Raw genomic sequence first — 26,637 nt, 5'->3', positions numbered from 1 at the left:
CTTTACAGAAGACTGCAGAAACAAACCAATATTCTGATTGTGAAGTATTTGGCCTGAATTGCAAAAGTGCAAAACTGCAGCAATTTTTGATAAACTTTTAAATTGACCTCAAATACATTCAAGATTCAAGATATTTTTATTGTCACATGCACAGATAACAGACAGTTACTCCGTACAATGAAACGCTTATTTTGCTAGGTCCTCCTTACACACAGAATTACAATAAACTTAAGGTAAAAACATTGCTATAAATGCTAATAGTAGAAGAAAATATATAAAATAAGTCACAAAAATATGACAACAGTATTGCACAATCCAATGCTTTTACATTAAACTTGTTATTCATGTACCTCATCTTACCATTGGATTTCTTGATTTATATAGTAATCTTCAGTTATATATAATAGTATATATCATTTGTTTGTAATCATTTTATTCTTCAGAGAATTAATTACGTCTAAGTATGTGATTATTTCTTTGATCCTCAATAATCGGTTTGTAGCTCTCTCTCTGCATGCTTCTGGAAATGTATAACTAAATTATACTCACATTCACATGGCAACTTAAAACTCCAATTTCAGAACTAATGCAAATTTGGGGATTCTTAATTGTCACCAATAGTATAGATATTATAGTAAGGCAACACATCATGTTTTCCTATTACTTCTCTTTATGATATATCTTTATAACGTCGACCCTGAACGGTCCAGTTTAATTGGTTGGTAATTCAAAGGTTACTAGAATGGACTCCCTTTCAGCCAGCAGTCTCTTCAATCATCCAAATCCTCTCTGAGTGCCAATATAGGGCTTTGTATGTTTTTATTCTATAAATGTATACTGTAATTTTCACATATTCTTACAGTGATGAAAAAATATTGAAGCATTTATGATAATCAGTAGAATACCTATATACATGTTTAAATGTCAGAGACAGTTCTTGTAATAATGAAAAGTGAAAGCATCCATATCAATTAATAAGATAATAATCACAATGAACAGGCTAGTTAAATTAGTTTGGCCCAATACTAACATTAATATTATACAAAAAGTGAAGTTAACACAAAAAAGCATTTAAAAGCGTTTCATTTTTTTAATCTGAAGGTTTTTAATTCATTTTTATTTCATTAAAAGCATTTCTCAGAACCCTTTTTTTAATACAACAACCTGTTGTGGGTCGGTTTAGGGAACATTGTTACATTATTGAAGAAGGCATTAATAATCACAGCAGATACACATGCTCGCCATAAGGCTGATCCTGTTTTTATTGAACAGGAAGCCGCTCAATACGTCTTGGATAATAGATTTATTATCTGAACCAGGTCATGCAATGTGCCACTCAGTGTGTTGCTCACGTGTCTCACATTGTGGGGAAACATTGATTTTTTTTTTTTTTTTTTGTTAAGTCTTACTTCATGATTCAGCTTATTTTTATATACTTTTATATTAGGATTTCAGTATAAAACATAGAAAATGTTATACTTCAATACCTCCATATATTTCAAGAATACAATACTTAACATTCATTTGAGTTTGCATTGTTTTTTATCTTATTAAAAATAAAATATCTATTAACTAATTATAACGCATACATTTAGATTTTATTATATGCATCTTACGAACAATATCGGATAAATAAAAGTATAGTTTATTCCCTGATTTTGATTTGCCCATTAATTTAGATAGCTAGTTTTATTGGAGTTAAGATAATCTATTTGTTATTAAGTGTTATTTATTCTCAGTGAGCCATTAAAATACTGTAAAGAGTTCAGTGTTCCTTATTTGCATTCTGTCCATTATCTTTGCAGTAGGAGCTAAATACGCATGATCGTATGTTAAAGTGTTAATGGTTCAAACTCAGGGTGCGTAAAAAAAGGAAACTTTAAAATCGTGGTTATCTTCTTAGCGTTATAACATTCACCAATTAGTTGGCCGGAGTAATTATATGTCACTGACCTAAAAAAGCTACGGATTCTGTTCAAAATACCCATAGGATGAGTTAGGGGTTAAATTACAAAGGTTAAAGGTTAAATGGTGAGGAAAGGTATTGTAATGAAGATATCTATCAAATCTTATAGGCGTGAGAACCCTCGTTAAAAAAAAAGGCATTTAAAATAAACTTTAACTTTTAGCTTCTTCTTTTTTTTTTTTTTACAGTAGTTTCCCAGTCATTGTTATTACACATAGGTGCAACTTGCAAGGTCTTAATCTGTGACATCGCCACTGTCTGTGAGGATTTGTGGAGTGTAAGATTAGCGCTCTACGTCGTCATAAATCTCTGCTTCCCAATTCGGCCGTGTGGTGGCGGGTGGGGCAATTGAGAGGTGTAGTCTGCGGATTTGGTGGCTAAAGCGTTTGTGCGTCGACGTAGGGTCGACCTCTAAGAAGTTTTTTATTTATTTTTATCCAGACCAGGAAACTTGTCATCGTCACGTTCGTGTGACTCGCGTCTTTCTTTCTTTTTTGACCAGTTTTTTTTTTAAATAGATTTTTAAGAACCTGTCAAGATTTTTGCACAGGAACAAAAAGTTCCCCCATAACTTTTTTTGGTTATATGGTGCTCTGCTGTGGCTCTCCAAGATGAACTACTGCATACCAGACATGTACGAGATGCCCCACTCGGGGATGGGAGGCTACACGGTGCCGGGCGGCGGGGAACACTGCATGTACTCGGGCGAGGGACCCGGGTACTGTGAACCTCAGCCTCTGCACCATCCGCCTCTCATGGACCAGCCGTGGCCGCCCAGCCAGCACTACTCCTGCTCCTACGCGGGCGGCTCGCCTGCTTTTAAGAGCGAGTTTTGCAGCATGGACATCCCTCTTAGTCATTTCCACCACCAGCCTGAATATTTCCCTGAGATCAAACCTGACTTCTCACACCTGCAGTGGATGCAGGAGGTGCACAAGAAAGGTACGGCGTCTGGATTGTGATTGTTCACGTTTTCTTGGTGAAAGTGTATTTTTATGGCACACGAGTTTTAAATCAAATTGTTTTCCGTTGTTTTGTGGTTGTGTCTTTTGGATTGCGTGGAAAGGAACATGTCTTTTCGTATACGAAGAATGCGTTTGGTAATTAGTGATAACTCCTCGATCGACGAATAAATGATGAATTAAGTCTGACTCGCGCAAATCCAAGACTTAAGGCATCCTGTGGCGGCAAGTCTTTGAGCGGGACTCGGTGCATCTGATGCTCAGAGTGTTTGACGGAGGCGGGCAGGGGTTCCTTATTGATTGATGGTGAGGCGACAGAAGGCTGATGCGAGATTCTTGGCAAACCCCAAAAGGTTATTGATCTGTTTGTTATCTCCGGTCCTTGAGTCTGCCAGAGGTCAACACATTGATCCCATTAAGCCGAAAGCCGAATCTTGAAACCGGACCAGGTGTTAAGTTAGTTAGTTAACGGCGCTATCTCAGGAAGCCTCCGCTGATCAGATATTAGGTGTCGTACGGATGGACTTAACCTCTATTCAAAGAGAGTCGTCTAATTTTAAATCTTCTTCGTGTGCGACTTTTCGAAGCCGCACCTGCGTGTTGCAAATGGAAACAAAAGGGAAACGTTGAAATACTTGTATGTACACAGGATGTATAAGAAAGAGAGCCAAGCAAAACATAAACTAATATTATTGTTGATTAAAAAAAGGCATCATTATTAAAATTATCTCTTAATTTACCAGTTAACTCTTTCTTTTTCTTCTTCTCCTCCTCCTCCAATAAAATCTGATACTAATCATTTGTTTCTCTTCTCCAGGGTACATTCCAAGTTACCTAGACAAGGATGAGCTCTGCGTAGTGTGCGGGGACAAAGCCACGGGTTACCACTATCGCTGCATTACCTGTGAAGGTTGCAAGGTAACACAAAGCGGGTCTCCATTGTTATTTCAGAGCCTGTCTTTTTGTTTTTTCACGGCCTTTCTGAGCGTCTGTCTGTCTGCTCTCCAGGGTTTCTTCAGGCGGACGATCCAGAAGAACCTCAACCCGACCTACGCTTGCAAGTACGAGGCGAAGTGCGTCATCGACAAAGTGACCAGGAACCAGTGCCAGGAATGTCGCTTCAAGAAATGCATCGTGGTGGGAATGGCAACCGACCGTAAGTCCGAGATGTTGTGAATGCGTCTTCCCTTGTTTGTTTGTTTGTTTCTGTTGATGTGTCAACCGGCCAAGAGACTGCGGAGAAAATGTGCCTTTTTGATATTTTTTGTATGTTTTTTTTGGGGGCCAAAATAAATGTTGTGCTTACTGTGCACATTACAGCTTAAATGAGTCTACTAACCAATTATTGTTGTGTTATATTTCTTAAAATATCTTTTTATTAATCATTTCCATTAAATATCCGCTGGCTCCAGCTTGTCAAACAATGCTTTTCTCTGGCATGTATGACAGTGAACTGCTCATCTTTGGACTGTTATCCATATAAATCAAGGAGAGGAAACTGCGATTATCACTATCTTCTGACATTTTATACTAAAAATTATGAACAGGTCAATTTTTTTGATTAATTTACAGGTGAATCAATGATGAAAATAGTCACATTTGCAGCCTTAGTATAAAAAGTGGAGAGTAGCACTGTGCTATAGTGAAGGTTTAAGCCGTTTCTTTGGGTATTTTGTCACTTTTTTTACCATAAAAACCTTCATAAAACAGTTGGAATCCTTTGTAAATGAAATAAAGCCCACCAGGCTGAACTCACTGATTGTTATGCTGACTGACTATTAACGACTACTAAGAGTACCATGTTTGATGCAACTTTCTGTTAATCTCTGCCTGTTTTGGGGATTTTTACAAACGCATCGTTCCTCATCATTCTTCTCCTCCCGCTGATTCCCGTCCCCTCTAATTGTCTCCCCTCCCTCCAGTGGTGTTGGACGACAGCAAGAGGCTCGCCAAGCGGAAGCTCATCGAGGAGAACCGGGAGCGTCGTCGGAAAGAGGAACAGCAGAAGACGGTGTTGGACCGCCAGGAGCCCACCCAGGAGGAGTGGGACCTCATCCGTATGGTGACTGAGGCCCATATGGCCACGAACGCGCAGGGCAACCACTGGAAGCAGAAGCGGAAATTTCTGGTGAGACTCCCTCCTCCTCCCTCCCGTCTCACCACAGCCTTCGTTGTATTGATTACCCTGCCTCATCCAAACCGCCCCCGACCTCCTCCTCCTCCTCCTCCTCATCCTCCTCCTCCTCCACCTCCAGACCCCTCCCTGTCTCCTCCACTTCCACCGCAGCCCGTGTTAATATGTCATGTGTTTTTTTGTATCTCCTTGTAGAGTGGGGAGAATTAGCTGGACGAAGGAGAAAAGTGTGTTCAACGCAGCAGCGCTAATTTATTATGGGACATCTTATTCTTGTCTTTTTGCTTCTTTTTTTACGTCTTACAAAAGCAATGATCCTCAATCGCAAATACTAATGACTTGCTTTTTTTGTGCCGTTTCATTTTTCTCTCTTTCTGTTTGTAGCTTTTGATTTTCACACCTCACCCCTTTTTTGACTAATTTTCTTTGCCTTTCTGTGAAGTCTCACTGCTCTCCAGATTGAACGTCCGTCTCAACTGTTGACTCTATGTGGGTTTCTGTGGCACGATCGGGACGAGCGCTCGTTAAAGCGCTGCGTTGAATTCAAAGGTCTTTGGTGTAGTCGCGGAGGCGGAACGCTTGCAGACGAGGATCTCGTTTGACGAGGAATTTGTGAAATATTATGTCATTTCTTTTACTTATCCGGAGAGGAAGTAAATAACATTTTCTTAGTACGGAAAATAAATTAGTTAAACTTTCTGGATAAGTCGCTTTACACGCTTTCCTTATATACTCTATTTCACCTCAGCACTTTCATCACGTTAGCTTGTGAAACTAAACTCTACTACAAAGTAGTGTTCGCGCCTTTAGGATTTTTTTTTTTTAAATAATCATTTGGAAACGTTTTGTAGAATCTCTCAGTGTCCCATCATGGTCCTGGGTTTTTTATTTAAAAAGTCTTCTATAATTAATAATGAATGTCCGCGCGGTCGAGTGTTTCTGAGGACCTGTTTGAAGTCGCGGTCCTGAGCCTGAATCTTGCCACAGAAACCCATCTTGAATTTCTGTCCTCACACTGTTCTCTATCTGCACACTCTTTCATCTGTCCTCAGTTTTAACTTGTTTTCTTTTTAGTTGGCTTGACACGGGTTCTTCATTGAAACTTCACGATTCCTGTTGATTATCCAACAGGTCGAGGAAGCTATGCTTCTTAATGAAATAACATGTAATTTATTCTATACTTCTGACCAGAGTGCAGCGGGGGTGAAGGAAACTAAGGTGAGGACACGTCTGTAGTGATGCGTATTTATTCACATCTTTACATCATTTTGACCAGGCAAATATATTGTCGACTACATCCAACCACTTCACTTTGCACTCCTCATCGTAACTGAATTGTTGATGCGTAATGCTCAATAATATAGACATTTCTATGTGCGGTTTATTTTGTATTCAAACTTGGTGACTGTTAAGACGCTGACCGCCTGTCTCTTTGTTGTTTTAGCCCGAGGATATTGGTCAAGCGTCCATGGTCAATACGCCTGAAGGAAACAAAGTGGACATAGAAGCCTTCAGTCAGTTTACAAAAATTATCACCCCTGCCATAACCCGAGTGGTGGACTTTGCCAAAAAACTGCCAATGTTTTGTGAGGTAAGTGCAGCAGCTTATTTGATAAAGTGACACTTATAGCGTGTACGTATGTCCGTAATCTGTGATTTACGTCAAGCTGAACTGAACTTTATTTAAACCTGAATTTTCCACTGTTTTAAAGTGCCACGCTATCACTAATTTGGCCCTTGTCTTCTCCTTCACTTATCTCTTTCTCCTTATAATCAGCTGCCTTGTGAAGACCAGATCATCCTGTTGAAAGGCTGCTGCATGGAGATCATGTCACTGCGAGCTGCTGTTCGCTATGATCCGGAGAGTGAGACCCTCACGCTCAACGGCGAGATGGCGGTCACGCGAGGTCAGCTTAAGAACGGAGGACTTGGCGTGGTGTCGGATGCCATCTTTGACCTTGGCGTGTCGCTATCCTCCTTCAACTTGGATGACTCGGAGGTGGCTCTTCTACAGGCTGTCATCCTGCTTTCATCTGGTAAGCACCCGGTGTCCGGATTATTGTTACTCATGCATACGTGAGCTGATTAATTCTTATTTTAGCCCTTTGACGTATTCTTTCCAGGAACTTCCAAAGCAATGCCAGTACGGCAGAGAAAAACATTTTAGAAACCAGTGAAACAATAGTTTGTTATTGCATTGCACACGTAAAAAAAACAATCACAAAGCTCACTCCTCCTGCTGTTTCAAAGGCAATGATAATTCCTGAGTAATGCTTTATACTCCCTCCGGCCCAGATTGCGTGCACCGCTTTTTTAATTTCTTTTACATTAAATCCATACCAAAACTACAGTCCAATCAATTAACGACCATAATCATTCTGAGGAGCTTTGTCCAGCTAGCTTGGTTTTGGCTCCGCCGCCATTTCTCTGCATGACGCTCTGCATCTCATTGAAGATCAATACTGTTCTGCTGTGTGTTGGACATGCAGACATGACATGGGGTGAACCGGCCCATCTGTCTGAGCACACTTACAAGAGCCACCGGGGTTTAATCAATACAATTTACAGGGCTAAAAGGCTGAAATCAATCATTTTAGTTGATATTTAGAGCTATAATTGCCTTTTTTTTAAGTCGACTTTGTTTTGGGTTTAAAAATTACATTTATGGCTGAAAAGCTTCTGAAATGAATCGATCCATTGAATGTCAGGCATAGGCCCAGTTTGAGTTTAGGATGGAGGTTTATAAGACGAAGGGCTTCAGTGAGCCACCTGAGCCAGTGGTATCACATTTAATGTGACCTAAATGTCACTAACCCACCAAGTGAATTAATGATTAAGAACACAATGTTCAGCATCTACTTGATTCTGTATCGTAACGAAGTACAAATCATGTCACGTTTTGTGAATTTCTATTCCGCTACAGAAGAAGTGAGTAGATGGATGCAGCAGCTGGTGGTCCACATACTAACCACAGTTTGGTTTCTGTGCGATGTTGTGCATCAGAGTTTACCAGAGTTGACACAAAAGCATATTGTGGATTTATTTTTGCTGCTGTGAAAGAATCCGATTGCGATCATTAATTACATTCATGTGAATGAACTCGAGTGAGAAATTCTGCCAAGAATCTGAGCTTCTCAAGGTAATTATGGTTTATTACAATTTGTCTATTTGTTTTTTTATTGCTGTGGCCTTCATGTCGTTCAGTTATGACTGTGTTCACCGCCGTCATGGCTCACGTGTGGGAAAACAGAGACGTAGCAACAACAAAGTCAGACCAGCAGATTTTTTTATAATCCCACAATGCACAACTGTGGTAAGTATGGTACATGAAACAGGAAGTGAGTCAGTGATTGTTTTACTTTTCCCCTTAGTTTTCTCTTTCAAATATGTTTGTGGGGGATTTTACTTTATCGTTGTTTGTTTTTCCCCAACCGGAGTGAACCTGGCTGCTTGTGTTTCTTGCCCCTTTGAACTGAGCACGATTAGCAGCGGCATTCTCTACCGACCAATTAACTCTGTTAGTAGCGTGTTTTCACCACTGATTGGAATAGGGGTCTTACCTCAGAAAAATAAGATCTGAATTGTCACAAACCACAATTAGTTGGCTGCAAAAAAAATTCCACGATCGTCCAATTAACACAACAGTATTCCTCAGACTGTATGTTGAAAGCGTTCATTATATTTTACAGACTTGCCTCTCGGTTCAACTTTGAGATCTCCACAGTGACTTAGTTTATCATAACAAAGCTGTGAAAAGAAAACTGCTTTAAACCAAAACCGTGATTCATTAGAGAGTATTCACTCATACTAATACTAATACTCTCTGCTCTAAATTCCTGCAGCACGCCGACTAATGACGTCATCGTCTTTGTGTCCTCAGATCGGCCGGGCCTGAGCAGCGTGGAGCGAATAGAGCGCTGCCAGGAGGAGTTCCTGCTGGCCTTTGAACATTACATCAACTACCGCAAACACAAAGTGGCGCATTTCTGGCCCAAGCTGCTAATGAAGGTGACGGACCTGCGGATGATCGGCGCCTGCCACGCCAGCCGATTCCTCCACATGAAAGTGGAGTGTCCCACCGAGCTATTCCCTCCTCTCTTCCTGGAGGTCTTCGAGGACTGACCAATGGATTTTAGTATACGTGTGTGCGTGCATGTATGTATGTGTGTATGTGTGCATACGTCAGCGCCTGGGCACCCTGGTGGTCTCAGGGGTGGCTCCAGCCGAAGGCCCGTCACAATGAACTTTCTATTAGCACTACTGAGTGTCACTTCATTCCATAGTTTAGGAGTAGCTCTCTGGTGTAGTTTTGGATGGAACCATTCCTTACAGTGCGGGTACATGTGAATAGCATTTTGTTCTTTTTATTTTGGTTTGTTTTGTTGTTGTTATTGTTGTGGATATAACCTCTCACCTCGGATTTTATTATAGGTTTTTATTTTTGTTTTGATGATTGTACAGTTGGCATAATGGTGATTTTTATCAACACTTTGCTCATTCAGTAGAAACCATGCAAATGTTGTGTTTTCCTTCCTTTTTTATGTTGAAAAACTCAAAATGGCTGCTCGCCTGATTCAGAAAATAAGTCATCGTTAGAGACCCGTCAGCCTTCCTCCCACCTACTCGACTTTGTTGGACCCATTTGTTAGTATTATATTAACCGTCATCTCGTCAGTCGTCCACATGGTGAGTGTCTGAACTGTGCCTCACCATCCTACTGTGACCTGACCCGTTAACAACAACACTCACTCCGATGGACAACACGGGCCTTTGCAAGTCTCCGGGTCGCCACACATCACAGCGTTAAAGTGGTAATGCGGCGTTCCAAAAATGTCGGAAAAATCTGAAACGGCAACTAGAGGTTAGAGGTCCAATGCAGAAACCTGGGTAAGATCTCCTACAATACCTTTTATGAGATGACATCATTTGACGTCACATTTAAGTGGCAGCAAACACAAGTTCAGTGCAGTGGGAGCATAACCCTGCCCAATAACTGAGTTTTCTGTCGGTAGCTAAACATGGAAGTTTATATTGTGAAGAACATCATTCTAAATATCATAGTCAACTTTAACTGATGCACTTCAACACGTTTGGCATTTTAGAGAAGAAGAAAATATTAATAAAAGGGAGGGGAAAAAAAGCGAATTTCTTACATTTATTTTTGGAAATCTATAAATTGTAAGTCACTTTGGACAAAAGCATTTGCTAAATGTTTATCTGGCACTTCTGTCAGAAATAAGCAAGAAAGATTTGTAAACAGCATAGCTTTGTCGCGTTGTATGTTCTCATTTGTCGAAAACGTGCAACCAAACTCCGTTAAAAAATCTGGTCATTTAATCACAACTTAATGGACATAGCATTTAAAATGCAGATCGGCAGCTATTAATCGATTAGTTCATCAACAAAGTCATTCTTAAAACAGAAGTTCCAGCTTCTCATTTGTTAGGATTTGTCATTTATTTTATATTATGTAATCTCTTTGGATTTTGGAGGATTGGTTGGATCCTCATAACCCTTTGGAGATTGGGTCAGACATTTTAAAAAATTAAAAAGAAAATCTTGCTCTAGTGAATGTTTTTAGCCTTTATTCTTACAAACGCCCTAGAAAAAACCCAACTGTTGTAAATCGGAGCCGACCCGCTGCTGATTCAGACTTCCGACATTGAAAGGAACGCAGCAGGAGCGTTAAAATGAGCCTGTTCATCATTTACCAGTGACTGGTCAGGACCAACTAAAGCACATAATGACACTGATGTCAAGAAAAGACAATCATATACTACTCGTTTTTGTGTAACGATGCCACATGCTGTGCCAAAATCAAGTAAACGATATTGAATCCCTGCTGGTTATGCTAGGTAGTGCATGCCGCTCGCACAGAGTCGTCCCTCTGACTCGCGTTTTAGTCCAGCTTCTACAATACAACCAGGGTGAGTTGTATGTGTTTCATCTCGGGCCACGTTGCCTCACTAGTCCCAAATCAAATGAACCTCCCTAAACACGGGGCACTGTGTGTTAAAACAGTGACGTCATGGTGCTATGGTGAGTTGGGGGAAATGCTGGTTGAACTGTATTGTTATTTACAAGCAGGAATGAACATTATCTCACAACCCACTACCCTCTGTTGATGGCATGCATATACTGTACACTAACACACCCACATGCGCAGATACCTGGTACAGGTGTACCGACAGTGCACCTGTACACATACTGTCCACATGCACATGTATGTGCAAAACACATGGGTCAGACACCACCACTGTGACCAACCAGTGGGGTCTGTAGGCCAAGTAGACATTGGCTGGCCCAAAAAAAACCAAGAAAACAGTATGATTCTTCATCAGCAAGGTACACTGAGAAAAGCGGTGAGATTCTGACAACGTAGCGCTCTTTTCTTTCTTTTATTTTAGCCGGTATGTTCTTTTTTTGTTTGTTGTTGTTCTAAAAGCCTCTCTATGGTCTTGTCGTTTGCCATGTTACAAACGTTTGCTCTGTATATCTCGCTTTATCAAGCTTCACACTACTCCTCAAAGCAGCTTGTTGTTGTTCTTTTTTGTTTTGTTTCCCTCTTTTCTGTGAAGTGATGCCTTTTTTTTTATCAAAGCAATAGACTTGCTGCAGTATTTGAATGACCCCCCGGACCTCACACACGCACACACACACACACACACACACACACACCTCGCAAAACTGTACAGTCTCAAAAATAAATGCACAGACAATCAGAGGGAGAGAGATGGATGGAGGAGTTTAGGCACCGAGGCTCAGGCAGCCCGGGTGTTATTTGACGGGCCGCGCTGAGCCGGAGCCATTTTGGGAAAGTAACATCGGCCACGTTTACATGCACCCCGCTGTCCATGGTCCTGATCGCTCTTCTGCATGCTCGGTGGTTGGCAGCCTGTGACTCAGCCTGGTGCCGCTGATAAACCATTTAACAGAGGAGTCCTGGTAGAAGAAATACAGCAACGCTATTATGTCCAATTAGTTGCGCTCTTTTGTTTCCTGCTTGATGGAGAAATTGAACTAAAGTGAAATAAATCTGGTCAGTTATCACAACCGGGGCTGGTTGCACACGCATGCATATATTGGACGGATGTAGAGAGTTAGGTCCGTCTTAATCCTGCTCTTTTTCAACCAAATACTCCAAGGAACTGAACTTGGAAACCAAATGAGGACCTAAGTTTCACTTTTTGGTGCATTTGTGTTTGCATCAGAAGAACTGTGAGGATAAGACTAGCAAATTACATTTGTGAATTAGACCTAAAAAAAAAAAGCATAAAGGGACAATTTGGTTTGAGACTTAATTTCCTCAATACATACAGAGATGACATCACTGTCGTCTGGTTGTCTTTTGTAATAATCTGTGACATGACTGTTAGAGAAATGCATTGTTAACTTGCTCTATTACCTCTTTTTTTTTTTAAATGTATAGACTTTAATACTTAATAATTTCAGATGCATGACTTTAAACATCAACATTTAAAGAAATTCCCATTCTAAGCCCTATGCTATGCTAACAGCTATCGCTTGCTTGCTTTCAAGCGGAATGAAAGCGGCGTATGTGCCGCGGTAGTTTGGAGACAATACACACTACCTCAGGAGAAGGAACTATGGCCCGGGAGCCCAAACTGGAACTCTGTTCTTTAGGTTGTAATGCAAGTTAACTTCCTGAGTTTCTGGAAATATGTCTGGGTTCCTGCACAGGTAAAAGGGCCACAATGAGAATTCAGCAACTTGCACAAAATAAAAGACATGGATTCATTTTTAAAGCTGCATTAATTGACTCTTTTTATTTGTTTTTTTTGCCACAAAGAGGCAGAACAGCACGGCCAGCTTACAGACACACAACCCTCACACCGTTTGCAACGGCTCACGAGTTGGCAAACATTTTGATATTTGCACATCCTGCTGGAACAGAGCAGCATTAGAATTGATTGGAATATTGAAGTTCTGCTTTCTTCACCAGTTAGTTACTATGGTGGGTTTCTCAGAGCTTTTTTGACTGACAGCTACAGACAAAAGTACTACTGTATATTCACTTTGTAGAGTAAAAGAGACACTGTCTGTTAACTCGTTAGTTTTAACCCAAAGAGTTTTCAATATTTCTGCTGTTTGTCCCCCATCCCACCAACGGGTATAATTTCTCTGACATGTTTCCAGCGCTCTTTTCTGTAGCTTTTCTTTCAAATCGAGGTTTGTGGAATATTTTCTGCAATTTCCTTCAACGAACTGAAGAATGAGAAATTAACGCTCGAGTCCAGAGGGTTAGTGGGACCAAGAACTCTGCCTACGTTTTATGGGCAGTGAGCATGCAATTCAGATTACATCCGAGCGTCAACATACGATGAAAACTGAAGATGCTGACATCAGTCTAAAATGTGACGTATACATATTTTAGTTTTATTTTACGCCTATTCAAAGTCTGCTAGTGCAGCCAGCCCCAGGTGTGTCGTAGTCAAAGCATGAACTTTCAAGATTAATGGTCTTTCAGTCACAAGTCCTTCAAAAATTCTTGATGGAGGTGAGCTGTTTTTTAGGACAGATTAGGTGCTGAGTTCTTTCCCTTAATGCACATTGAGGTGATTGATCCTTCAACATCTAAATGGTTTGTTTAAGATTACAAAATTCCGATTTCCAGTCTAAACAGGGTAATAAACCAGACCTCACAGCCGTGTTCTTTAGTCATGACGGTTCAGTTCAATCTTGAAGGCCATGTTTTTCATTTAAATGATTTCATTTGAAATGTTTTAAGGAATTAACTCTTAGCTCAACCGGGTAGGGTTATTTTTTTTAGCCGTAAGCAACCAAAACCGTACCTCAACATTAACCAAACGTATTTACAGTAACCTCAAAGCTGCGTTCATCAGTTTCAGTTGCCAACACGGTGGCAGTACTTCATAACTCACGGAAATCACACTTATCTGACCAATTATGGCTTATGATGACGTCATGGCTGACATTTAAACCGTAAATCAGAATTAAGACGGAACCAAAATAACATTGTTTGCCATGAAACCAAAACAATGCTTCATGATGGGGGTTCTTCACTGCATGCAACCCCTTCACTTTCCATTTAACTCATTATTCATATACAATAATATGAGTAGACAAAATAATACAAACGTTTAGTTGTTTTTTTATCAAGTCTCCTCAAAATACAAATGAAGTATTACGACCCTTAACTTTGTTCGTGAAACAAATGTTTGTGTTTTTTTGTAGGTTATGTGCACATTTGAGGTAATGGCCGTATGAATATGTTGAATTGTACATGTCCATGACCATAATTACTTGAATTATCGTATGCACAGAACTGCATGTAAACGTTGTCGATGCTGCCTGCTGGTTCAGATGATGTTTACTGTTCCTGAAGAGGTGTTCTCTCCCACGAGTTGTTCCTCTTACGGTTACTCAGTTACAAACCAATAACAAGAGTTGCACCATAGAAAAGCTATTTTACAGTACAAAGGAAAAAGGATGTATATTTTCAAACTGCAGATTTTTTTTACGAATGTTGTTGGCATAATATGAACATGGTATTGTTTTGCATAGCGTTGAAAAAAAAAACAGTATCTTGCTCTCAAACCCATTTCCACATCTCTGTAAAAGACCTATTAGCAAGATGTTATGAATCATAAAAAAGACAAATAAACACGTTAATTAGTGCAGCATTAGTTATATTATTAAAAAAAAAGGAAAAAAGGATTGTAGCTGGACTCCACTGTCAGTACAAAGCTGAACACATGTAAGGTCAAGAAAACGCAATCCACCGTCACCACAGTTCTCTCCTCGTGTGTTTGAGTGTCTTCTTGTTCGACTCATCTGTTCAACACGTACTGGGAAACCGTCAAGGAGAGAAAGGGAGTGAGATAAGAGTGAATGTGTGACAGCAAAAAAAAAAAAAACAGAAGATGAGAAAAATTATTCTGTTTACAAATTTGCTGTCTTGCACTCGGCATTTACCGGAAACCTTCGTCCGGTGATCCGCGGTCCGGCTCTGGATTGTGCTGCGTCATGAGCGCGGAGGATGACGATGCAATTAATGTGAATTAGCTCTTGAGAATAAAGATGGTTTTGAGAGAATTTGGTTTTGTGCTTTAATTTGTGTTGCAATTGAATGGTCTTACTTTTTAATCCCAGCACAGGAGTTTTTTTTAATTTCTTTAAATTTTTTTAACCATAATTAAAAAAATGTTTATTGTTGTAGTTTTTTAAACAAACTAATCATTAACATTGTTACTGATCAAATGCTTTGTTTGCATCCTTGAGTAACAAAAGTATTGGATATTTTCTTTCGACATACTGTATCAGTATATTGGGAAAATTGACTTGTTAATCAAAGCACGTCATTTAAAAGAAAGGCCCCCATTATTAAAAATATTGCACAACCACAGCACTACTAGTGGCCAACATTTTCACAAGGTACCCCTTTTAGTCAATTTTTTTCTCCTGTCTGCAGTTAGCCACACTAGATCAAATCTGAATATCGTCTCATTTTATGACGCAAAATTGGCAAATTTTGGAAAGTTTACATTCCTTTATAAGGGAGCTTTAAGTTATAATACCTACATCCTGGTCTTCTAACACACTGATTCTTAAATTGGGGTATTTGAGATTTAAAAATCAAGTTTTTTTAAGTTATTTAATACATATTCAATAATATAAGTAAGTTCTTAAACTGAATTGTATATATTCTATATTAAATCAGACACTGATGGCACAGCGCTGTGTATTACATTGTTTTTTCAACCCAAAATGCTTTGCGCTGGTTAGGGGTTACTCAGCTGAAAAGAAAATTCCACAGGGGTTCATCACTGAAAAAAGGTTGAGAACCACTGATCTAACACACTTTAGTACAAATTCAATGTTTGACATTCCTGCAGATCCTGGAAGTGTGTGTGTATACGAGAGGACGAGGAAGAACTGATGCAGTTGTTTAAGTGTTTAACAGAGAGGCTCAATATTGATCTTGAGTTTAAAATATTAACTTGAAGCCTTTATTGACTCTTTGTGGGCGGAGAGTGTTTTGCTCACGAAGCAATGAAATTGCAGAGCAAACACAAGCCGGCTGCAGATGGCGTTCAAGTCCCAGGAAGCCGGGAGCGGCGGTGAGCGGACGGAGAGGGAGGGAGCGGCCATGTTGCCATCTGCTGATGGATAGTGACACTGCCACCATCACTGTGACGCTTGTGCTCCTCCAGGTTTAGATTTACATTTTGCACATCATCTTCTCAATAAATCGCTCGTTATTTCATCGGACGTTCCATGACAGCTAGTTTTATTTAGTTATTTATAGTTATTTTTTATATATTCTGCAGGACTCCATTGCCAATCTAAATGTGCAACGATTTGTGTCCAATACTTTGAGTGATTGCAATAAAATCACTAGTAATAATTAGTTTTGTATCTAATTGGTGAAGCGTAAGGTGAGAAAATAGCATTGTTACTGATAAATTACATTTTAATTGAGTCCAGGAAACCTCCCAGTTAATGAGACAAGTAGACGTACTATGTCTGCTTTATGTTTTAGTATTAAGAATCAGTAATAACGGTACGGATGTTAGTCAGACATTTTGCTCACATCTGGATTACTTATTTTATACTTTGCCACATTTGATAAAACCTTTAAAATGAAGTTTGGCATTTGTAAAGGCGGAGTTACAGGTGGATCCATCAGAAACCCTTTTAACAAGATGTTTAAATCAAACTCAGACTTAATATTAATTTAAACATATAATGAATTGATTCTGCTCAACTGAATGACCAATAACCACTTCACGACATAAATGCATTTATAAAATTTATTTATATAGATATATTCATCTATACAGTTATGTATGTATGATAGTATGTATATATTTATATAGAACTCTATGCATACTGCAATCCTTTCACAGAGGAGAACAGAACCACATGGCAGCAATGTTAACACAATGACAGAAGCTCTGGATATTAAAAGGCCCGACATTCTGAATTCATCAACAGGCAAAACAAAAAGATGGCGTCGCAAAATATCTGAACATCAGCAACTCGGCTCGTCGCCTCGACTCAGCTTATTTCTTTAAATTACAATCAGTGACATTACAATCATATTGTATGTGGAATACGTCCTACATATTCAGTTTAACTACACTCAGCTAAAGTCTGTACAGTTTTGTGAAACAGAAATCTGTTGGAGCCGCTGGTGACGATGTTTCCTCGACAGGTAGGAGAGTCGCGTAGGACAGCAGAAACAGTTCTTCTTACACTTCTTTAAAAAAAAAAAAAAAAAGTATCACCACAAATCAAGGGATACCGATACATCAGATTTCTCTCGATGCCAAAAAATAATTTAGAGAAATGTCCGCAACTAACAAAAACACAGCATATATCATCTTGTTTTGCTCCTAATTCATTCAGATTAAAATGTCCACCCCCCGAGTCCTCTGGGACTCTTAGCAGCTTTACGTCCACGCTCCTCTCATTGTCGCCTGCCTTTTTTTCGTTTTGTTTTTTAAAGAGAATTCTAACTCGTCAGTCTTTCAGTGTCTGCGTTTTTGTCAGCTCCGCAGCTTCCCCCTCATCACATGAGCACAGCACCGATTCAAATTAACGTTTTGCCACTGAAAGTATACACACACACACGATTCTGGACTCATCACTACACGGCTAAAATCAAAAAAAGCAGTCACATATTGCACTATGAATGCAAAGAAATATCAGTCTACACTATACAGAAAAGTGCATCTAATGTTTGTACAGTTGCAAACATACAGTATGCTACACACAAACACAAGAAACATATACATCAGTCAGTGTGTCTGTATGTACGCATCACCATCACACAGGCATTACGCCCTACAGTACAGTACAATAACTTGTTATGGTCTTTTACCCTCTTTACATTTCAGCTTTGACTTTTAGTTCTATTTGTAGCTTGAAAGAACAGAACCGTAAGTCTGATGGGAGAAGGGTGGAGGTGAGGGTGTGGTTGGGTGGGTGTGAGGGGAGGCGGAGCTGGTCCATGTGGCCCCTCCCCCCCCCGCCAGGTCCGTTACAGTTTGTGTCGAGGGGGAGGGGTTGTCAAGTACGAGAGGAAACTTCAAGAATGGACCTTGAAGGCCAGCAGCTCCTCAGAGTGCATGTTGTTGAGCGAGCGCAGGTCGGGCAGCTTGAGCAGCAGCTTGGTGAAGATGGCCGACTCGTTGGGGTGGTTCTTGGTGATGAGGCTTCGCACGGCGCGGATCAGCGTCTCCTGCAGGGCCTCCACCGAGTTCACGTTCTCGATGCCCGAGCGATCTGGGGAGAAGGGACAGTGACAGGGTTGTGCTGTGAGAGGACATACATTTTGGAAACATGAATTAAAGATCAGACCGTTTGGGACACAATGTTCCAGTAATTTGTCATCTTTATTCACTGCAAAACACTATTTTTTTCTTATTTTCCTTAAAGGGAATTAGTAGCAACCTTTAACTCATGTTCACATTATTGCAGAAAACTATTTGCGTCTGCTTCCTGTATTATAGCTTAAATAATTATTAATCGATCAACAGAAAAAATTCTAAATACGTTTGATAATGTATTCATTACTATCATTAATGTATAATAATGACGAATCCTCTAGGTCCAGCTATTGAATTGGAATTGGCTGCTTTTCTTTGTGACGGTAAATTGCAAATGGGAATTCTTTCTTTTTGGCAATTTGTAGACTTTTTTTATTATTTCTTTACTAGCGCTAATTATAAATTGATGCACTTGTATGTGTGGAGTATATATATATATATATATATATATATATATATATATATATATATATATATATATATATATATATATATATATATATATATATATATATATATATATATATATATATATATATATTATACACACACACACACACACACACATATATACATATACACACACACACTTTTTTTTTACTAGGGATCAAATCAAACGATAGAAACATTAACAACCAGGATAAATATGTTGGCATCTGCCTTCAAAACTCCATTTCCCTCTGTGGTACATAAAAGGTGCGTTGCATTGTACTTCCTGTGCACTGGTGAAGCGCTTTACCAAATCAAACGCACCTGCAGAGACCAGCACCACGGCGGTGAAGAGGCTCATCTCCTCCTCGCTGAGGCCGAGGTTGATGAGCTTCTCGCTGAAGTCAAACATGGAGTTGAGCAGGTCCCCGGCCCCCATGGCCCTCAGAGTGTCCACGCTGTATTTCTTCCCACCCAGAAAGGTGACGGTGCGGTCCTTCACGTCGAAGAGAGAAGCAAAGCGAACCACCAACACCTGGAAAAACACAAACACAGCTCTGTTGGTCCGGACACAACTGTTACCGACCGGCGCCACCGTGTCAGCCATATTTTTTTTTACGAAAACAAAGTGATCTTACCTCAAAGGTTCCCGCCTTCAGCAGGCTGACCTGGTCGTGCTGGGTCAGGTCCCTGAAGCCTGGGATCTTCTTGGCAAACTCCACCACCTCCCTGACGGCGGGGGTGAAGCTGTGGGAGAACTCCTCCCACACCTCGTGGCCGGACTTCTGAGGGTCCACGTGAGGAGAGGTGTTCATCGGACAAACCTGAGGGGCAGATTTATGTTCATTTTAGGAGGATGCACCACTGCGACGGAGTTTTTACCAGTCGCTCCAAAAACTACAGCAGCTGCAGCCGATTTCCAACAATTTATCAAATATCACCGGATATTTCTGCAGTATTTCTGCACTAGCGCTGCAATTTGTATTTACATTTCCAGCATTAAAACTTGTTTTTTCTTCCCAAAGACTTGTAAATGGTGTTGTACTACACTTTAATCCAGAATCAAAGCCCACTGAATTGACCGTTCTTGCCTCCTTGTATCTTACCAGATGCATCCTGTTGCCTCCTCTCCACAGGGGCCCGCTGTAGGCTGCGTTGGCGTGGCCCTCTGAGGCCGGAGCGCCGAAGGCTCCATGTGTGTAGGCCGGACAGTGGCTGGTTACGGCGCTCCTGGACAGCCTGAAGGGGCAGTGGTCCTCCTGGCCCTCGGGGCCCAGGCTGGAGGCGGGCTCCTGTGCTGCCACGGTGGCCATGTTGTTGCAGTGGTTCCAGGCGTCCTGGCGCTCCTCTGCACGGAGGTTAGTGACGCTTTTGGCTGAGCCGCTGTTCAGGGGGCCCGAAGGAGGCGGGGCCTCGGCCGCCAGGCTGCTCTGCTCCTGGTTGTACATGAAGGTCTCCTGGTGGGCCCGGGTCACCGAGCCAATCACCTCCTCCTCGCCGCTGTCTGAGGCGGTGGGCGAGGCCGTGCTGGTGTCCATGGCCACGGTGGGTTCGGGGTCAGAGCTGGCGTCTGATTGGCTGGAGCACGGTGCGGTGGAGGAGGGGGCGGGGCCTGCATCCTCTGAGGTAGGTTCTGTGGCACTGGCCGGCAGAGGTTTGCCGATAGGTAGCGTCTGGCTGCTGTGCAGCTGGCTGTGCAGCTGGCTGTTGTTCATCATGTTGTTCATGGCACTCTGCATCTCCAGCAGCATGCGCTGCTTCTCACGTTTGGGGATTCGGCCGAAGCGCACAGCTGAACAGTGAGGAGAGAATCATGAGGAGGACTCACTTTTTACTCTTCTACAGTTACAGTTTCTACTGATCAGACTGTAATGAGTCATGTTACGCTGATTCACACTGAGCCGGGTTACTTTGCTTGAAGTGATGCACATATAACATTACAATCATCATATGCATTATTGTTAAAAGGGGCATTCAGGACCAGTTTGCTGGTCTGGAGGACTATACATCTGTAGCATGTGAGGAGCCTGTGATCCAGTGATGCTATCAGCTGTTACCTCAACTTGAATTCTTAAAATCTGAATAATTTTAAATAAATAAAAAAGGAAGAGTTTAAATAAATAAAACCGTATATAATAAATATTCAAATGACTAATTACATACAATACAAAGTATTATTTAACCCTGCCTATTTCCACAATAGTTAAATATTAAAGATCTGAGTTGTAAAAATGTATTCAATAACTTCATAATTACATTCTTACATAATATATATTTGTGTGTATTTATTCATATGAATCTATTTACAATCTTTATTGATTTGGTTTTGAAAATGTCATATTCCCTTATTTTATGGCAGTGCAATACTAAGTACCCCTTCAAATACACAATAAACAGTTTGTTAATTGTTATATAAATGTTGATTTTGCTGAGAGAAAGATCAACAGTACAAAGTACGTCTGTTAATTTGAATAATGGTCTTGAGAGGCTGAACGATGAGCTGTGTTATTCATATTAACATTATTGTGGACCGTTTTAAAACATTGAAGCTTTGGCAACATAACGTTGTTTTCTTTTCCCACCGTCACGCCAATAAAGCCACATTGAATTGAATTGCATTACTGCGGATACTCACAGTCTCTGGACATCCCAACCAGCATGCATTTCTTGAAGCGGCACTGCTGGCAGCGGTTCCGGTTGATCCTCATGATGGGGCAGCTCTCGTTCTTAAGGCACTTCTTATACTGGATGTTCTGCTGGATGCTCCTCCTGAAGAAGCCCTGTGTGTTCACCAAGACAAACAGCCCATTGTGATGACACAAGTCACAGAGAACTCTGTCTGGACAATTTGACAATGTTAGCATGCACATGACCAATAACACTCATATTATTTGCATTCCTCGCAGTTTAATTTACTGTGTAATATCGGATAACCAACGCATCAGTCTGAAATGCGTGTGTGTGTGTGTGTTCCTCCTCTAAGGCGTATTGTGGTGTGTTTGTGACAAGGGCTGCAACAACGAATCGATAAAAATCGATTATCAAAAGTGTTGGCAACGAATTTCATTATCGATTCGTTGTGTCGCGCGATTATTACGCCGGGAAATAAGTCGCAGAGAAGAAGAAAAAAAGAGCGGAGCAGAGCAACTGGCCGGCCAGCGTTTCTGAGATTGGAGTGAGACACGAGAAAAGCTGAGGTCGTGATCTTCTCAAAAATAGAAGATCTTTGACGAGTCGAGTCTTGGCCAATCAGTCTTCATGTTCCTCAAACTTGTTTTAAATGGAAGCTAGTCAGCTTGCTATCACGTTAGCTAATGTGTTTGGGTTGTGTATTGTCGTTAAAGTTACGCTATGTTCCGTTACAGTTCAGTCTTGCTTGTAAAAAAATGTAACGTGATGAAACATGCCGTCACCCCCCGGTCTGGTTCAGTTCACGCTGTCACTCGTTAACGTTAAACCGGCACACCGGAGGATCTGGCTGCAGGTTTTTTATTTTTTTACTCAAAGTAGAATGAAGCAAATCACGTAGTTGGGCTTAGCCAACAACGTGACGTTGTGGTCATAAGAGACCCAGAATGAAAGAGTTTAAGGAAGAGGACACTCTATATGTAGCAGTACAGCTTCCCTCTGTCCCAGTATTTCATACATATTGATAAAGCAGGGTATGTAAATGCAGCCTCTGGAGGGATCAATTACAGTAAAAAGGGCTCACATTTGGCAGATGTAAAGCATAGATGTGTATGTTTTTAGTGTTAGTCCATTTTATTGTTTTAATTAACAGCTCAGGGATGTTCAAGGAGCAACCTGTTTGTGCACTTTCTGAAGATGTTTTGCACTGTCACTTCTCTTTTTGAATAATGCGTTGGAAATGAATGCTTTTTTGATTATTTTATTTTTTTATCCGATTCATCGATTAATCGAAAAAATTATTAAAATAATCGTTAGTTGCAGCCCTGTTTGTGACTGCACTCCGCTCCCCACAGTTAACTAGGCCACGCAGCAACATGAAGTATGAGGGGCAGCTGATATTAATATGGGGAGAGTGAACTAGTTTCACTGAGTCTCTGGGTGGAGCCGTGCAGATGGCTACGCCTGCTGCAGTGACCCACTTCAGTCACAGCTCAAATCACAGCAACATCCAGCACAGCGTGGCAGTGAAAATCAGTCTCTGTGTGTGTGTGTGTGTGTGTGTGTGTGTGTGTGTGTGTGTTAGAGGGAACCGCCCTCACCTTGCAGCCCTCGCAGGCGTGGACGCCATAGTGGAAACCAGAGGCCACGTCGCCACAAACCTTACACAGCAGCACCAAGCCGTTGATTTCTGATTAAAACGAAAAAAAATATTTTAGTTCATCTGAAAGCTGCACATGTTAGCGCCTCCACTGATATGTAAGTATAATGTAAGTATTTATGGGGTGGCCTACTTACTTGTAATGCCACATCTTGCAGTGGAGGCGGTGCGTCCGCTTTTCTGAGTCCCTGGAAGGTTTTGGCCACCGCTCGGGAGTTTGGGGTCAGCCTGCTGAGTCAGCTGGTGGCGGTTGGCCAAGGCGCCGTGCGGCGGGGAGGCCGACTGGTAGCTGCTGTTGGAGGAGTCGCTGAGGCACGACTCGGGGCCGGACGAGCTGATGTAGGCTATTACGCCCCCTGGTGCACAACAGAGAAAATGAGCCGTGAGGACAGGGACTGCAGCATCACATCAAACACTGTGCTGAAACAGATGCACGTCATATTGTGATTTCTTATTTTAAAAAAGGCAACAAAAAAATCCCCCTTAAAACATGAGGCTGGTGATACTAAATCTATATTATGTGCAGAACCAAACCAGCAACACATATATCGACAAATACGTGCAGCGTTTACATTAAAGCCCGATTCCTTATTCCTCTGTCTTTACTTTTTGTCTCAATCCGACAAACACCGTCCTGCTGCCACAAATACTGAATAAAAACAAAAACTAATGTGCACTAACCTTCTGCAGAAAATAGTACCTAACAAATGTGGTATTTCTTCCCGTTTTATTAACCTTTAATGTAATTAATTGATAAGAATAATATAATCTGTTTAATTACACTTAAATAAAATGATAATACAGATGAAATAAGACTAATTACACTGCAATAAGATGCAACAAAATCCCTGTTTTAGCACACAATTCCCTCTATCAAATGCTGCACTGTGGCATCTTAATCCTTTGATTTATTGTTGGGATTCAAGTTCTAGAAGTGGTGTATTTTTCTTTTTTTTTGTCTGCTCTGTCCCATTACTGCACAAGCCAACTCCCTGCGGTTTCCTTTCCCTCAAATTAAATGTACAGTGACTGGAACAATCGCCGGCTCCAGGCAGTTTGACTGTGGATTCGGATCATTATGCGAAGACAGATTCCTGAGCAGACATGTCGGCTGCTGCTGTCGCCGACAACGTTTTTCTCCCTCAACATAAGCTGACCTGATTTCCTCCCCCTGCCATTCTCAGTGATTAGGTAACCGCACATTACATAATGTCAGCTGCACCAGGGTGTGTGATAGGTAGTCTGGCACATCCCTGCAGCCACTCACATACACTGCTCCATCACAAACGAAAGTATTAAGCATAAATAAAAACGGTATGTTTTTTGACTGTGCCACACATTTTGCAGAAAAAGAGACCGATGGATTTTATTTTTTAAATACACATCATTGTGTGTTAGATAATAGGGAGCGTTTTATTAACCTTCCGGTGACAAAACAGGAAAGCTTAACATTTTATTGAGAATAAAGCTTTTTGTCAAAATAGCATGAATTATATCAAAGTATAATTTAAATAGTAATGATATGATATAATGACAAGAACATGTAATAATTATTAACTCTGCCAATCATATAATTACATTACAATTACACAGTACTACACCGCACAATTAAAATGACAAATTATGAGATTCTGTATTGGGGATTAACTCGCTGAAATATTTTGTCTTGGTTTGATTTATTCTATCCAAACATGACAAAACTGTAAAACTGGGGAGAGGTGGGTTGCATTCAGGTCTCGTGGGAAATGTTACCTTTTCAACACGTACACGTCAATAGGAAACATGCAGGTCTAGTACTAAAGATACATTAAGTTTGTTGTGTTGCATCACCGGGTTTTGTAAGCAGTATGACTGAAAAACATTCATTTTAGGTTTTAAAAAGGAATGTAACACAAACTATTTATTTTATAATATATTTTATTATAGCATTACTCTTAAATTCAATGAATAAACAATGTTAACATCAAAACTACCGTATGCATAAGACGTTATCGCATGACAACTAAGTTGGATGTAATTTATAGAAACATTCTTCAGCCAAAAGCCCTGTTTAACAATATATAATTACGTTTATCCCGAGGGCCCTGAATGCACCATCGACGTTTTTTTTTTGTTCTTTCTCTCTCGCGCTCAACACGCCCCCACGTGGACCAGGCACATCTTTTCCCCGGGAAAACTGGGTCACCGCGAGCTGCCTGGGAGACGGCTCACGTGTATCCGCGGCGAGACCACACACCATTTCAACGGGCGGGTTTATGCAACGGCTACGTCACGGCGCCGCTCAGCCAATCAGCGGCGACGCACGTGGAGCGTAAACACACGGTGCACATGGCTAGACGGATGGGTCCATGTGAGGAGGAGACGACTGCAGTGCTGCCGAAGCCCTCTTCCTCGGGTAATAACAACAGCTAGGTGTCACTCCTAACCCAGTTTAATATTAAACACACACAATTAGGCGCCACAGCACAACCGTTAACATATTAGTATAATATAATAGTCTAAATTTGTACAATATAACGCATTATACTGGTCACACAAAAAAGCCGTTTCCCTGAAGATGAATGACCACATTTAAAGCGCCACCGCAACAAGCTGCACACATCATCACTTACATGGAGGTTAAAGCAAACCTACCAGCTTTGGTCGACTCCATATCCTCTGAGCTATTGGGGTCTTTTCCTCCTCCGATGCTATCTCGGTGCTGAAGCCGTGTTTTCTGTTTGTGTTCAGCAACTGGAAAGTCGCTGATTTGATCCCGGTCGATAAAACTCGCTGTTGAGCTACAACATTTAGATTAACGACACTAAAACACGTTAAAAACCACGAGCGATATGATTGCAAACTGCCCCAAAAAAAGCAATATGTTTTCAAACACCGGCTTCAATGACGCTTACAAAAAAAAAAGGGGACCGTTTTTCGTCCTCGACGCCGGAAGTCGCTTTATTCTACACCACCTCCCCCCCCCCCCCAAAAAAAAGACTCGTCTGCTTTCAGTGCAATCGAGCTGTATCTAGAAATACACCGTTTCCCATTCAGAAAATTCAGGAGAAAAACTGCGATACAGGCGCAACTCGGCGGTGTGAAAGACTGGTCTTTACAGCGTCTGTTTCGTGTCGAGTGTGCAACCATGTGACCCAGTTCACGGGCTCCTCCTCCTGCAGCGCCGCGCCGGTGTCGATGTAACCCACTGACATACTTTCACCAAAGTGAACAAAAGACAGTTGGCACTAAGAAGAAAGGAAACTACCCTGCAGTAGAACTATGACGACCACAGTTTGGTATGCATCCTAATTTGTCCTCGGACTTTTTATTAAAGGAGGCCAAAGGAAAACTAAAACATGTCTGACCATATAATGCTTCATATAATTACTAGTAATATTTACATATATATATGTATTTGTGTGTGTGCTTTTTCTAGAATACAAAAGCTTTAGTATAATATAATGTGAAAGTGACAAGAAGTACCAAGGTCATGAGTCTGACTTTTATTATGAATATATTTATTTTGAGTTTTTTTTTGTGTGTGCATTGCCAGATGTGGT

General features: G+C 41.0%; 2 protein-coding genes across 2 annotated transcripts; one reads left to right on the top strand and one right to left on the bottom strand.

Moving 5' to 3' along the window:
• Nucleotides 1–2,577: 2,577 nt before the first annotated feature.
• On the top strand, nt 2,578–12,834 carry thrb (thyroid hormone receptor beta; the record flags this gene model as incomplete). The annotated part of the gene is made up of 8 exons (XM_079231836.1): nt 2,578–2,908; nt 3,746–3,846; nt 3,937–4,084; nt 4,851–5,056; nt 6,194–6,280; nt 6,507–6,653; nt 6,840–7,098; nt 8,943–12,834. 8 exons carry the CDS (start codon nt 2,578–2,580, stop codon nt 9,182–9,184), a joined length of 1,521 nt encoding a protein of 506 aa, XP_079087962.1. The 3' UTR covers nt 9,185–12,834.
• A 4,009-nt stretch (nt 12,835–16,843) lies between these two features.
• Nucleotides 16,844–25,748, bottom strand: nr1d2b (nuclear receptor subfamily 1, group D, member 2b; the record flags this gene model as incomplete). Its single annotated transcript, XM_079231835.1, has 8 exons — nt 16,844–18,334; nt 19,132–19,342; nt 19,446–19,631; nt 19,914–20,599; nt 21,443–21,587; nt 23,037–23,125; nt 23,233–23,451; nt 25,730–25,748. The coding sequence occupies 8 exons, from the start codon at nt 25,746–25,748 to the stop codon at nt 18,138–18,140; spliced, it is 1,752 nt and encodes a 583-aa protein (XP_079087961.1). The 3' UTR covers nt 16,844–18,137.
• Nucleotides 25,749–26,637: the final 889 nt, after the last annotated feature.

The sequence above is a fragment of the Taurulus bubalis genome, assembly GCF_910589615.1.
Source record: "Taurulus bubalis genome assembly, chromosome: 16".
Lineage (NCBI taxonomy): Eukaryota > Metazoa > Chordata > Actinopteri > Perciformes > Cottidae > Taurulus > Taurulus bubalis.
Note: the sequence above shows the minus strand (reverse complement) of the source record. Positions and strands in the feature narration are given on the sequence as shown.